The 13,130-nt window shown below is 37.9% G+C and overlaps 1 protein-coding gene across 1 annotated transcript in view; it reads right to left on the bottom strand.

Annotated features, from left to right (window-relative positions):
* Positions 1 to 13,130, bottom strand: part of LOC117335905 (gamma-aminobutyric acid type B receptor subunit 2-like) — a 46,167-nt gene that overhangs the window by 28,138 nt on the left and 4,899 nt on the right. Inside the window, 6 exon segments of the mRNA XM_033896174.1 lie at positions 36 to 224; positions 899 to 964; positions 1,480 to 1,581; positions 2,676 to 2,858; positions 3,615 to 3,665; positions 3,667 to 3,753. Coding sequence (XP_033752065.1) covers positions 36 to 224; positions 899 to 964; positions 1,480 to 1,581; positions 2,676 to 2,858; positions 3,615 to 3,665; positions 3,667 to 3,753 — 678 coding nt within the window.

Here is a 13,130-nt window from a genome sequence, read left to right as displayed (position 1 = left end):
TCACAGGTAATCCTGGTTAACGTAGCTAAACTTACCAGGCCCGAAATCGTAACCTCGTCGCTGCTACTGAGGGGTAAGACCTCGGAGGACAGGTAGCCTTCGATAGCGACCTCCATCTCCTTGTTGCTGCAGTCATCAGTGTGGTTAGATCGCCACCAGTTGGGTGGGTAATCACCCATGATAATCCATTGATATTTCTGACCGTACATTCCTCGTTTGCGAGCCTTGATAACATATATATATCATGTTATTTAATTTTCTATTTAGATAAGCACAAGAGAAATGTATTAAAAAGCTCTTTTAGCATCAACATCATTCATCGTGCCGTTATTACTTCATACTTTATATTCTTTCACTGATGAAACAGCACCAGTTCATACAAGATATATTCGTGGTTTTCGTGGTAGAACAAAAACCAAAACCACGATAATAAACTAAAGTGAGCTGAAATACTTAGTTACTATTCTTTAACGAAGGTTTTGAAGTTTGATTTTTTTTTGTTATGGTTATAACGTCCACCAAACAGAGTCATATAAGGACAGGGTGTCAAGGAGATAACCAGAGTAAGAAATCAAAGCACCAAGATCCATAGTGTGTCCATGGGGCAGAAGATCTATTTTGATCTCTTCAATATCCCCTTAATAGAAGACATGTGAGAATTAATCTGATTCTTCGCCTCTTACGACATGCAGTGAGATACACCCGAAATAATAGTCTTTCCTTGACACTTTCTAAACACCTCAGTAAGGATTCTAAATACAATGATACTCTGCCAGTTCGTCTAACATAAAGTGAAAACCGAATGATGTTCAAACAAGAATTTAAATTGTTTAATTAGCAGATCTCCCTGATTGTAACGTTTAAAGTGTAAATAAATTGTTTTGGTTGACATACTCACACTACAAAACACCTTTCTCGCCATTTCATGGTCGAAAAAACCCACAATTACTCTGGCGTCATGAGCCTTAAAAGTAAGACAGTTAAATGTGATAAAGATAAATTTATTGATAATGTTAATAACTTTCTAGCATTAGAGAGTTCTTTATATTACATATCAAAGAAACGCTGTTTTTTTTGCGGCAATGGCAATAGAAAATGTTGATTAATCGTGCCCATTAACAAAGCAGGTAACATCCTCTTGTCGCGTAATTTCTATGACTGACTCTTCGGCAAGAAGTGTATAATAGAAGAATTATCTTGTTTACTGGACTATATATTTCTTACGTATATTATTTCATTATAAAGGTCGTTAAAAGAAAACATATAACCTCATAAAATGTTTGAGTACACGTTTGTTCAATATGGGATATACCACCAACAGACATATACAAGCTGTTGTTGAATGAATAAAATAAACATTTAAAATCCCAATAAATTGAATAACAATTTCTTTTCAAGAGATGCTTCGGAATTTGCCTCCTTAACGTGGTCTTGTGGTGACTATAAATGCCGATAAATTTGGACATTGTTGATTCCGACCTTTAAATGGGTAACAGCCGTGTCTGGCTCGGCTAGAAAACTCTCCACTTTCACCACGTCAATTCCAGCATCATCTAGTAACTCGATTAAGCGAGAGTGTGCCTGGAATAAAATAGTAATTCATTTACTTAATGCAATTATCCAGTCATTTTTCGTTTGAAATATCAGCGCTGATGGGGCTGTGTGGCTATTATAGGACGATAAACCGTTAAGCATCCCCGCCTAGGAACCACTCAGGAAGCCGTTCGTCAACCGACTACAGTAGTTATAAAATACTACATTTTTCAGTCCATGTTTTGTCATTATTGCATGTTATCAATATATATATCACTCAAAACTGCACCAACTTATACTCTACATTTGTATTTGAAAAAAACACAAGTTCGTTAACATGTCGATTCTGTCATTCAAATGTTATATTTTGGAGTTCGGCATGCATCAACATTCTTCATGACCAAAAGTCTGTAAGTGAAAAGCATATTCAATCTTCAGACTTCAAATAGGACGAAAAGCATTGAAGTCAAGAAGGGACATTAAAATGACATACGATATATTAAAACTGTGCACATGTTTAGGGCATTATGAAAAATTACTGGCCTACTCTTCCTAAAACATCCGTTTCGTCTCAGGTTTTTGTTTCCTTATTAGCTGTCAACATGGAATACAAAACGTATCTCCATGAGTGATCCGAAAGGACGTACAGAACCGCCCAAGTGACATTTTAGTAACATATTAGGCAGCACTATTGTGTACCTTCTCGAGCTCATCAGTGTTGCTTGGAATCAAAGTATAGATATCAAGGGGAAAAAATGAAATCTATAGCAGAATAGGTGCATAAACCCTAGAATTTCTAAAAGTAATATTAATACGTGCTCGAAGGTCGTCAATACTTTACTGGAAGGCAAACCTCTTTGTCTGAAGAGTACAACAGAGTAGTAAAGTAAATACAATAAGTACTTTATAGTGCTTAACATTGTACTCTGTCGCAACATCAACTTGTATCATTCAGTTCATTTCTCCCTGTGATATAATTAAGCCTATTTTATCTAATTTTATACTGTATACAATAAATAGATTTCAAATAGAATTCAATAGAGTTTAGAATCAAATAGAATGATATTTTTACCTGCTGGAAGAGACAAAAACCATGTTGACATAAAACGAGAATTCAATTTGATGTAAAGATATAAATTTACTATTCCGTATCTGTCTGATCCTGTAGAAGGGTCCTGGAAAATTGTCCCCACTCGAGTCCAATTGAAGTACCGGAGAATGGCGATCATGGCCGGATTAAAGTCCGTATCACTCGGAACAGTCCGGAAAAAGTTACTATAAGTTGATCTATCGGAGAGTTTGGGATCTGTATCGGCGTATGACAGCTGCTCAAAGCAAATAAAGAAAAGAGTGGGAGATTGAACAATTTATAAATTGCTGGCGACATATTATTCTTCATTTTTAATTTACAATACAGAAAGCGGGCTTTCGCACGTACGATGCTTCTGAACAATTATCAGTATCGATGATGGATTTGTGGAGTTTTGTTCGGCTCTCGTGTAATTCGATATTCATAAAAAGTCATTTGTATCTCTATACGATATCGACAAATCCAATCAATTGGAGGAAACCTTCCTCGTGGGATTTTTCAAGCACTCTTCATCGGTGCGGATACAACGACATCACATTAATTGCAGAACTGCAAGAGCTCGCGGTATCGGATATGTTGTTATTAATAAGAAGATCAATAGTTCTATTTGTTCGTTTTATTAATATATCGACCTACATGGGCAAATCATGATGGAGCTCATCGAGAACATCCATTCATTATATCTTTAGGAAGTTATATACAAGTAAAGGAACCATTCTATGTACTACAATACCCAAAGAAGCATTTTATCGATTGGCATATTTGTCTTCGTTTTAAGCAAACTATTTTCATACAAATGTTTTTTTCTTCATTTTTAATAACTAATATTGAAGATAGACTAATGAGAGAACCAGGTAATGAAAACGTTAATTGTGAAATATATATAATCTATATATACTATAGACTATCTCACTCACTGAACAGAATGATTATAATTCTGAATAATGATGAGTAAACATTTTGATGACGTAATGATTGAGGAGATCCGTACCTGCCACATATTCCACCACTTGGATATCTGCGCCATAGGCCCAGTGACGTTTAGAACAAGCATCACCGAACAACATCACTTTGGTCGTGTTCTCATCCATCATGTCAAAGAAAATCTTTGTCGCCTTTGCCATGTCACACTGAAATCATAATATACGTCACATTACAATAGATAAATTTGTTTTGTTTTTCGTGGTTTAAAGTCCTCGCAACAGCCAGGGACGTATGAGAACGGGTGTCAAGGTCACATCAACAGCCAGGTCCGTATAAGAATGGGTGTCAAGGTCAGATCAACAGCCAGGTCCGTATGAGAACAGGTATCAAGGTCACATCAACAGCCAGGGACGTATGGGAATGGTGTCAAGGTCACATCAACAAGCAGGGACGTGTGAGAACGGGTGTCAAGATCACATCAACAAGCAGGGACGTGTGAGAACGGGTGTCAAGGTCACATCAACAAGCAGGGACGTGTGAGAACGGGTGTCAAGGTCACATCAACAGCCAGGGACGTATAAGAACGGGTATCAAATAAGCACATAGAGCAAGAAAATAAAATACAGAAAGACATATCAGTGAGGGAAAAAGGAGATATTAGATCACAAAAATAGAAATAGAAAGTAATGTCAAAAAATAATACAAACAATTAAAACTTGAAATATATTAAGAAAGGAAGACGCTACAGTGATGTCACCGAGTCTGTTGATGATTTTCTATATACAGCAACTATAAGATTGGCCCTGACCTTGGAACCATGAAACGCAAAGATGTTAGTGGAATACCCATATTTGACCATTGTTTAAATTGAATCCTTTGATGATTTTCTATATATCGCAAGTGTGACCTTGGCCTTGAAGCCCTGAAACACAACGATGCCAGAAGTCTACCCATACTTAACCCTTTTATTTTGATCGCGACGTACATGGGCAACACTATATATCCTCCCAACGGACACATATACTATATGACGGGGGCATAAAGACCCCAAATACAAAACCGAATCAGGTAAGGTACAATGCATTAGACAATACTTAACCTACGTAGGTAAGGTTCTATAAAGTGCTGTTGTCTCTATGACCTCATATTGAATATATAAATAAAGCACGAACGAATTTACGACACAAATATAAGCACATTGAAATAACTGCCATAGTCACTGTATCATGATCGATTAAAAACCGAAATACGATGCTGCACATATTTAATGCTATTACCATACAGCAAACAACCTTTTTTGATAGGAAAGATTTCTGACCCCGAATCTTGCAATGGGGACAGAAGATCTATTTTGGTATCTCCAAGTTCCCCTCAAATAGATGCCCCAAAAGAAAAAGCCCAATTCTTACGACATGCAGCGAGATACACAAGTGAGAAAGGTAAAGGTTACAGGTGTATGTCAAGAGAGTAATGTTAAAGGTACAGGTGTGTGTGTCAAGGGAGAATTGTAAAAAGTATAGGTGTGTGTGTCAAGAGAGTAATGTTAAAAGTACAGTTTTGTATATCAAGAGAGAAAGATAAAAGGTACAGGTGTATGTGTGTCAAGAGAGAAAAGTAAAGGGTACAGATGTGTGTGTGTGTGTGTGTGTGTGTCAAGAGAGAAAGAATGAAAGGTACATGTGTTTATGTCAAGAGAGAAAGAAAGAATGGTACATGTGTATGTCAAGTTTTTCAACTTATGCAGCTGTTTGGTTTGATTGATGTTCCATTATCGAAACACACAGAGTCTTTATACAGTGCTTTCTTATTAAAAGTGTTTACTTGGGCCGCTTTTCTAGGTCGAGTTGGCCGATCGTACTCAAACTTCATATAGTGCTTTCTTACTGAAAGTGTATGCTTGTTCATGATAAAAGTCAACAGTGGCGATATTGGCAAATGGTTTCTTGATGGTTATGGAGGATATATAGCCACATGGCAGGGCCCTTGATGATCTTTCAATGTTCTAGCTTCCCTCACAAGGACTGTGGTATGTCTCGGCCAGGGGACAGAACCCAACGCTCTCCTTACATGGGCTGTGGTAGGTCTCGGCCAGGGTGCAGAACCCAAAGCTTTCCTTACAAGGACTGTGGTAGGTCTCGGACAGGGTGCAGAACCCAAAGCTTTCCTTACAAGGACTGGTATGTCTCGGCCAGGGGACAGAACCCAAAGCTTTCTTTACATGGGAGAACGCACCACTAAAGGCAAAATTGGGGCAACGTCGAACGACACATTTAAGAACAAAAAAAAATCGTTTATAAAGAAAAGATCATATCCAAAATTGAGCGACGTGGCTGCAGGTACAATTGAAACAAAATGGACGTCATAGGTACATTACAAAGGGTAAGCGATACAATGTTACCCTAAACTGAAATATAATACGTTATACTGAACAAACGATACAGAAAATCTCTTTCTCCTTTGTCATGCAACATAGCGATGTGCCACAGAATATTTCCTCTTCCTTGACATTACATTTCAAATGTAACATCGTATTTATAGCAATGTTTGTAGACATGTTGAAATGAAGTAAACAGTAAAAAGGGGCAGAGGATCAACATTAGACTTCGATGGAACGCCCATAGTGTCTGTGTGCTAGACATTCAAACTGTATTTACTGAATTCTCGTCTGAGATGATGCAAAGATGCGTTTTACTGTAGATCCGAGACGACTGTTATACAATGTTGATACTGTTATAAAACCCCAATGATGTTGGTAAACGTGTACGAGGCCCGGACAAGTTTGTCATTATACCCTGGCGAGTCTTTAAGTAAACGTCTTTCATGTGCCCCATGTATACTCCATAGCCGGTACAATACAAAATAGTCTATTTAGACAGTTGTTGTGATTTTTTTTCGCTTTTTGAATTCATTAAAATAAATCGTTAATTGTAAGGTTTGGACCCAAAACTGAATTGTTAACACTTTAGACTTATAATACTGGAAGCTGTTCTATCATTCGCTGTTTACAGACACACATGGGCATCGGCAATTTCCTAATATTTTTTTTTACTTTAATATTTCAGCAAAAATCGTGAGAGTTTGAAACATATAAAAAATACCCATTACATTACACTGAATGTATTTGTGTAGATAATTGGGATTTCCGTATCGATATGATGGTCCACCATGGTGCACCATGAACATCATGATACGCCGCAGCTTTAGTCCTGGAGCAGACAGATTATTTAATGTCTCCTTATCGGTCTGCAGACTTGCATGCGAATTGTTTCCTTTTGTTGAAAGATTACAGGTCAATACCCAGGAAAAGATAGGACTCTATTTATAGCCTAGATTTCAAGAAAGGTTGCGAGGCTAAATGTGTTGATGTTTAAATGTGAAATGTTATCGACGTAGCCAGTCCAGACATCGTGAGTAGGATTTGCGCTGTTTTATGATCGCTAACCACTCCATCACATAAGATGTTATTTTCTACAATAGATAAATGTACATGTATCATTGTACATGGTATATAACCGGAATGGCACTTATCGAATAGTGTTATGTAATGTTGCAATTGTCCTGTCTAATGATAGCATAGGAACATGTATTTACGAGGGATATAATCTATATATTATCTCACGTGAGTATTCTCATATTTCAAAGGCGATTTGAAGGTTACTAAGGCAGTAAGTCTACATCAGATCAAGGCGGTTTGAAGGTTATGAAGATAATAAGCCTACATCAGATAAAGGCGATTTGAAGGTTACTAAGGCAGCAAGCCTACATCAGATAAAGGCGATTTGAAGGTTACTAGGCAGTAAGCCTACATCAGATAAAGGCGATTTGAAGGTTACTAAGGCAGTAAGCCTACATCAGATAAAGGCGGTATGAAGGTTACTAAGGCAGCAAGCCTTCATCAGATAAAGGCGGTTTGAAGGTTACTAGGCAGTAAGCCTACATCAGATAAAGGCGGTTTGAAGGTTACTGAGACAGTAAGCCTACATCAGCCAAAGGCGGTTTGAAGGTTATGAAGACAGCAAGCCTACATCAGATAAAGGCGGTTTGAAGGTTATGAAGACAGTAAGCCTACATCAGATAAAGGCGATTTGAAGGTTACTAAGGCAGCAAGCCTACATCAGATAAAGGCGATTTGAAGGTTACTAGGCAGTTAGCCTACATCAGATAAAGGCGATTTGAAGGTTACTAAGGCAGTAAGCCTACATCAGATAAAGGCGGTATGAAGGTTACTAAGGCAGCAAGCCTTCATCAGATAAAGGCGGTTTGAAGGTTACTAGGCAGTAAGCCTACATCAGATAAAGGCGGTTTGAAGGTTACTGAGACAGTAAGCCTACATCAGCCAAAGGCGGTTTGAAGGTTATGAAGACAGCAAGCCTACATCAGATAAAGGCGGTTTGAAGGTTACTAAGGCAGTTAGCCTACATCAGATAAAGGCGATTTGAAGGTTATGAAGACAGCAAGTCTACATCAGATAAAGGCGGTTTGAAGGTTTTGAAGACAGCAAGCCTACATCAGATAAAGGCGGTTTGAAGGTTACTAAGGCAGTTAGCCTACATCAGATAAAGGCGATTTGAAGGTTATGAAGACAACAAGCCTACATCAGATAAAGGCGGTTAGAAGGTTATGAAGACAGTCAGCCTACATCAGATAAAGGTGGTTTGAAGGCTATGAAGACAGCAAGCCTACATCAGATAAAGGTGGTTTGAAGGTTACTAAGGCAGTAAGCCTACATCAGATAAAGGCGGTTTGAAGGTTTCTAAGGCAGTAAGCCTACATCAGATAAAGGCGGGTTGAAGGTTATGAAGACAACAAGCCTACATCAGTAAAGGCGGTTTAAAGGTTATGAAGACAGCAAGCCTACATCAGATAAAGGCGGTTTGAAGGTTACTAGGCAGTAAGCCTACATCAGATAAAGGCGGTTTGAAGGTTATGAAGACAACAAGCCTACATCAGATAAAGGCGGTTTAAAGGTTATGAAGACAGCAAGCCTACATCAGATAAAGGTGGTTTGAAGGTTACTAAGACAGTAAGCCTACATCAGCCAAAGGCAGCCCAATATTTTTCATTATAGTATTACAAAAAAGGAATTCAAGTTGTAGTACGTCATAACCCAGCTTATGAAAACATAAAAAAGATTCCCATCAGTTGTGTTTATCACAGAGATATTACCGAAAGCCACAAAATAATTACGAGATTTTAAGGTAATATACTGTGATACGTGGTAGTAGAACAACCCGGTACTGTTTGATGATTTAAATTCAAGTGAAAGTGGTAAAACAAGAAATCTGAAGTTGAATAGCTCTATCGAGCAAAACGAAAGGTCACGGGACCACAGGTGTATCCACCTAGGGAGTCTACTGAAAAAGATCATAGTGGTGGTCCCAATATTTAGGTAAATAATCGACTGCATTATTTGTTTTTGTTTTTATGGGTCTAACATCCTCCCAACAGTATGGGTCATATGAGTACAGGTGTTAAGGAGACACATCAAGAGAAAATAAATCACAGAAAGACCAGACAGATTTAAGATCCCAGGTGTAACCAGGGGTACAGAATATCTGTTTTAGTCTCTGCAGTGTCTCATAAAGCCCCGATTATTCCGGGAACCAACTTTTAGTCACTTTCTACGAAAATATGCAGTGTGGTATAGTGGGTCTTATTCTAGGGCTCTCCAATATCTTACGAACAGAATGTATTGGAGAAACCTGCCCCGGGTTCCAAACGGGTTCTCTGACGATACAGAGGGTCTTATTCTAGGGCTTCTCAATGTCTCACGAACAGAATGTATTTGAAAAACCAGCTCAGAGTCACCAACGGGTTCTCTAACGATATAGCGAGGCATGGATTTATATCATCTGTAGATATACGATACAGGATAGTTAGTGGTTGTGTTTACAGGTTCTCACTTGGGAATATGACGGAGAGCTGTATATATTCAATATTTCAGATCTAGTACCGATGAGCTTTCAGGTTTGAAAATAAATATATTTCTCATTGATTGAGGATCTGTTTAAATACACTCCAATGTTTCTTACACGTGTTTAACCTTCGCTGAAAGTGTTTGTACTGAGTTACCGAGCAGGAGGTGTACTTCTTAGTTAGAAGCTTTTGTTGTTGTTTTGACATACTCATCTATCGGCCATTAGGGAACAACCAACCAATTGAAAAAATATATTTTTGAAACAGCCCCTGTGTATAGAACGTTGAGCCAAGGATAAAATGTCTGGCAGCCACTGATTGGCCAGTATGTTATGAAGTGAGAAAATAGATATGTAGCCTGATAGGTAACTATCAATAAGAAATGTTGATATAAATTTCTTAAGCCCGATTGGTTTTTTCCCCAAAAGTTCACGTAATAATAGTAAACAGGTAAACATTTAAGATTTTTGAGAATTTTTACTGCGAAATTCACCTATTTTCAAAATGGCTACCCTGGAGAAAATTTTAGCTGAAGGACCCAACTTTTTTTTTTGATTAGGTGTTATATCAGACCCTAAACTTTTGTTATAAACCATAATCGTCATATTCAATTCAAGAATTTGAATGAAATAATCCAAAACGTTAACACTAAGGTCTATGGGAAAACAATTGGTTGTTTGGTCTCATTATACCTTTCACATAAAAAACTATTTATTTTCAGTATTACATGTTTTAGTGACCTTAAATTCCATAGATTTCGTATGGTCATTCCGTATCCGGGATTTGTTTTACTTTTATTGTTTTAAGAGAGCATGGGATTTTGAAATAGGACATGTACAAATGTTTTGTAAGTGATTTAAAGGTACAGGCCTAAAGCGGTTTAAACATATGATATATTTTTGACTTTAGAATTGATATCTGCATAAAAAGCAATATATCTATCGGGAAATTTGCAATATCTATTTTGCTCTTTTGGCTAAAATGAATAAAAACGACCGTCCACGTGGATAGGTAAAATATGTCTTCGTGAGGAGAATGGGTTCAATAAGGCCCGGGTATTCCACTATCTGTAAACTATCGCAGACAGATAATATATTACTCTCTAGGGTATATGATAGGTAAAATACAATTGATACCTCGTGGCGTGACGTATCATGTATCACTTGTTTACCACGTGACGTCTTGGGATGACAATACTTAAGTCATCCGTTTTCATTCTACATTACAGCAAGTTGATATGTATTACAGAAGTCTAAGACAAATCCTGGAGATATGTTTACATCATCCTGTGTAATTAATCTACAACCAGTAGTTGAGCTTCCATAGTCGACACCACGTCTATCGCCCGGCAATTATAGAGCAAGGGAATTCAAGTCGATTTACATCGCATCAATCACGCCACATGGGTCGGCGGAGCGGGGATCGGATGTGTACAAATGATGGTTCCAGGTCGATATCCTAATGACATGGTAACATCGACGATAAACTTATATGGCCACCAAAACCATCTGTAGAAAATCCACTCTGATGAGCCAGTCGGAATTCATCCCGCCAATCTCATTCGGTACTCCCCAGTTTCTATTCATAAATGGAGAATATATAAATAAAATTTCCTTGGTATTGGCCAACCCCTTTGTAACAGTTGAGTGATCATATCCGTGAGCGCGTAATCCACAGGCAAACAGTAAATATACAGAAAGCTGTCATATTTTGTTTGATGCTTCGAAGAGGAGCTCACGAGAATGCACAACAAATATGAAAAAAAAGAAAAAAAGAACAGTCTGTAAGGAAACTCTAATGCCGGCATCGACAATACGTTGTGTAACACAAGACGTGTATCCTAATCTCGGATTTCATGTAAATGGTCAATATGTGGCTTCAGATACAGTGAAGCAAAAGATGTAACAGGGAACATTGAATTGAAAATGTGAACTGTGAAACGTATAACTCCACTAACAGGTTTGATTTAACGAATTTCATGAATTTAGTTCTTCGAAAATTTCCAGTGATGTTCAATATATAGAAACATGTTTGGTAATTTAATGGTGACGACGATTCTCCCCGGCAATTAACACGGCCTGGTGGAAAAGCGTCGTCATTAAAAGATTTTATGGTCGCACAAAAAAGTCAGATAAAAAAAAAAAAAAAATGCACTTCAATGATCAATCGTTGTTCATGCCTTTTTCCTTGTGAAAGCGAGGATCTTACGTTAACTTTATAGTGCTACCTCACTGAAGCATACTACCGAAGACACCCAGCAGTACACCCCTATCAGTAACATTATACCGACAACTGGCGAACCAGTCGTCACTCTCCTCAAATGTCGAGTGTTAAGCAGGAGTTGAAAACTACAATTTTCGGAGGCTCTGGTTTGTAACAGCTAAGGAACAGAACTTTAAATCTCCCTCCTAATCAAATTTTAGGCAGTTCAAAATATGCTAACAGTTTTCCAAGGAACCTTAAGACTTGCTATACTTATGTAAAACATCTCTCTTGTAAGTTGTAGATCAATGCAATTCATGTTCTGATGATGCTAGTAAAAATCAGGCACCTTCAACTGAACTGCAGATAGTAAGATGGGTCTTTTGAGCACTAATTACTCACTTAGCACTGCATTAATATTAAAGTGAAAATAATAATGTGTCAAAGCGAGATACAAACGTTGGGTCGATTTCGGACCCCAAACTTGATTGATTTTTCGGGTTTTACAAATAAATTGAAGCTTTTCATCATTTGAAGATATATGCATACAAAGTTGACCAATAAGGTTTACCTGTCGAAGCAGATGTACTGTCAAGAGGACATACCTTTACGGAGAAGGTATGTACCTCTGGAATGATTGCACCAAAGGACAAAAATATATTAGCACACGTTATAATACGAAATGAGGGCCAAACAATGAATTAATCTGAAAATAAAGTTTTCCGTCCTACAAGGACTTGTCAATGATGCTCCTAAAGTGTTGATATCTAGGGACAGTAAACTCAATATTGGTCGAAGTAAAGTCTGGATGAGGCAATCATAACACGACGATTGTACTGTGAATTGATACCACAAAGTCCAACCAAAGACCCCGGGACCGTTACACAAAATAATCAAATCTTATAAAAAAGGTGTATTTTTTATTATCTAATCTACAGATTTCCATTTTGCATACATAGCCATAATTATATATATAATGCAGTCTCCTATGTTTAACAGGTAGTAATGAATCGAGTCTCGAATGAATATATTGCTTCCAGGCGTCAGTATATGCTTGCTACGAACCATCACTTGACAGTGGCGTGCCTAACACAGCATGTGTAGACGTAATTATTAGACAACAAAACACCAATATGAAAAGTAATACACGCCCGATATCCACGCCGCAGGTACTAGATATAGGATATGTCATTCGACCAATGACAAAGTGCCTTCAGTAGTGTTCAGGCACATCGTGTTTGAAACTGGGTGCTAACAGGATAGACTGGGACTCGCGTGCTCCCATAACAATTCATTACGTGAATTTTCTAGTGATCGACGACCAAGCATGTCACGTTCAAGCGTAAACGATAGAACAATAAATAAACGAAGAAAATTTTGCATGGGGACTCTCGAAAAAAAATAAGGCGAACAAGACCAGGTATTCCGGGAGACTCAGCGTCTCCTGCGTCGTCGACACCAAATG

Source organism: Pecten maximus, chromosome 10, assembly GCF_902652985.1.
Source record: "Pecten maximus chromosome 10, xPecMax1.1, whole genome shotgun sequence".
Lineage (NCBI taxonomy): Eukaryota > Metazoa > Mollusca > Bivalvia > Pectinida > Pectinidae > Pecten > Pecten maximus.
The sequence above is the reverse complement of the archived record's forward strand: the minus strand, read 5'-3'. Positions and strand labels throughout refer to the sequence as shown.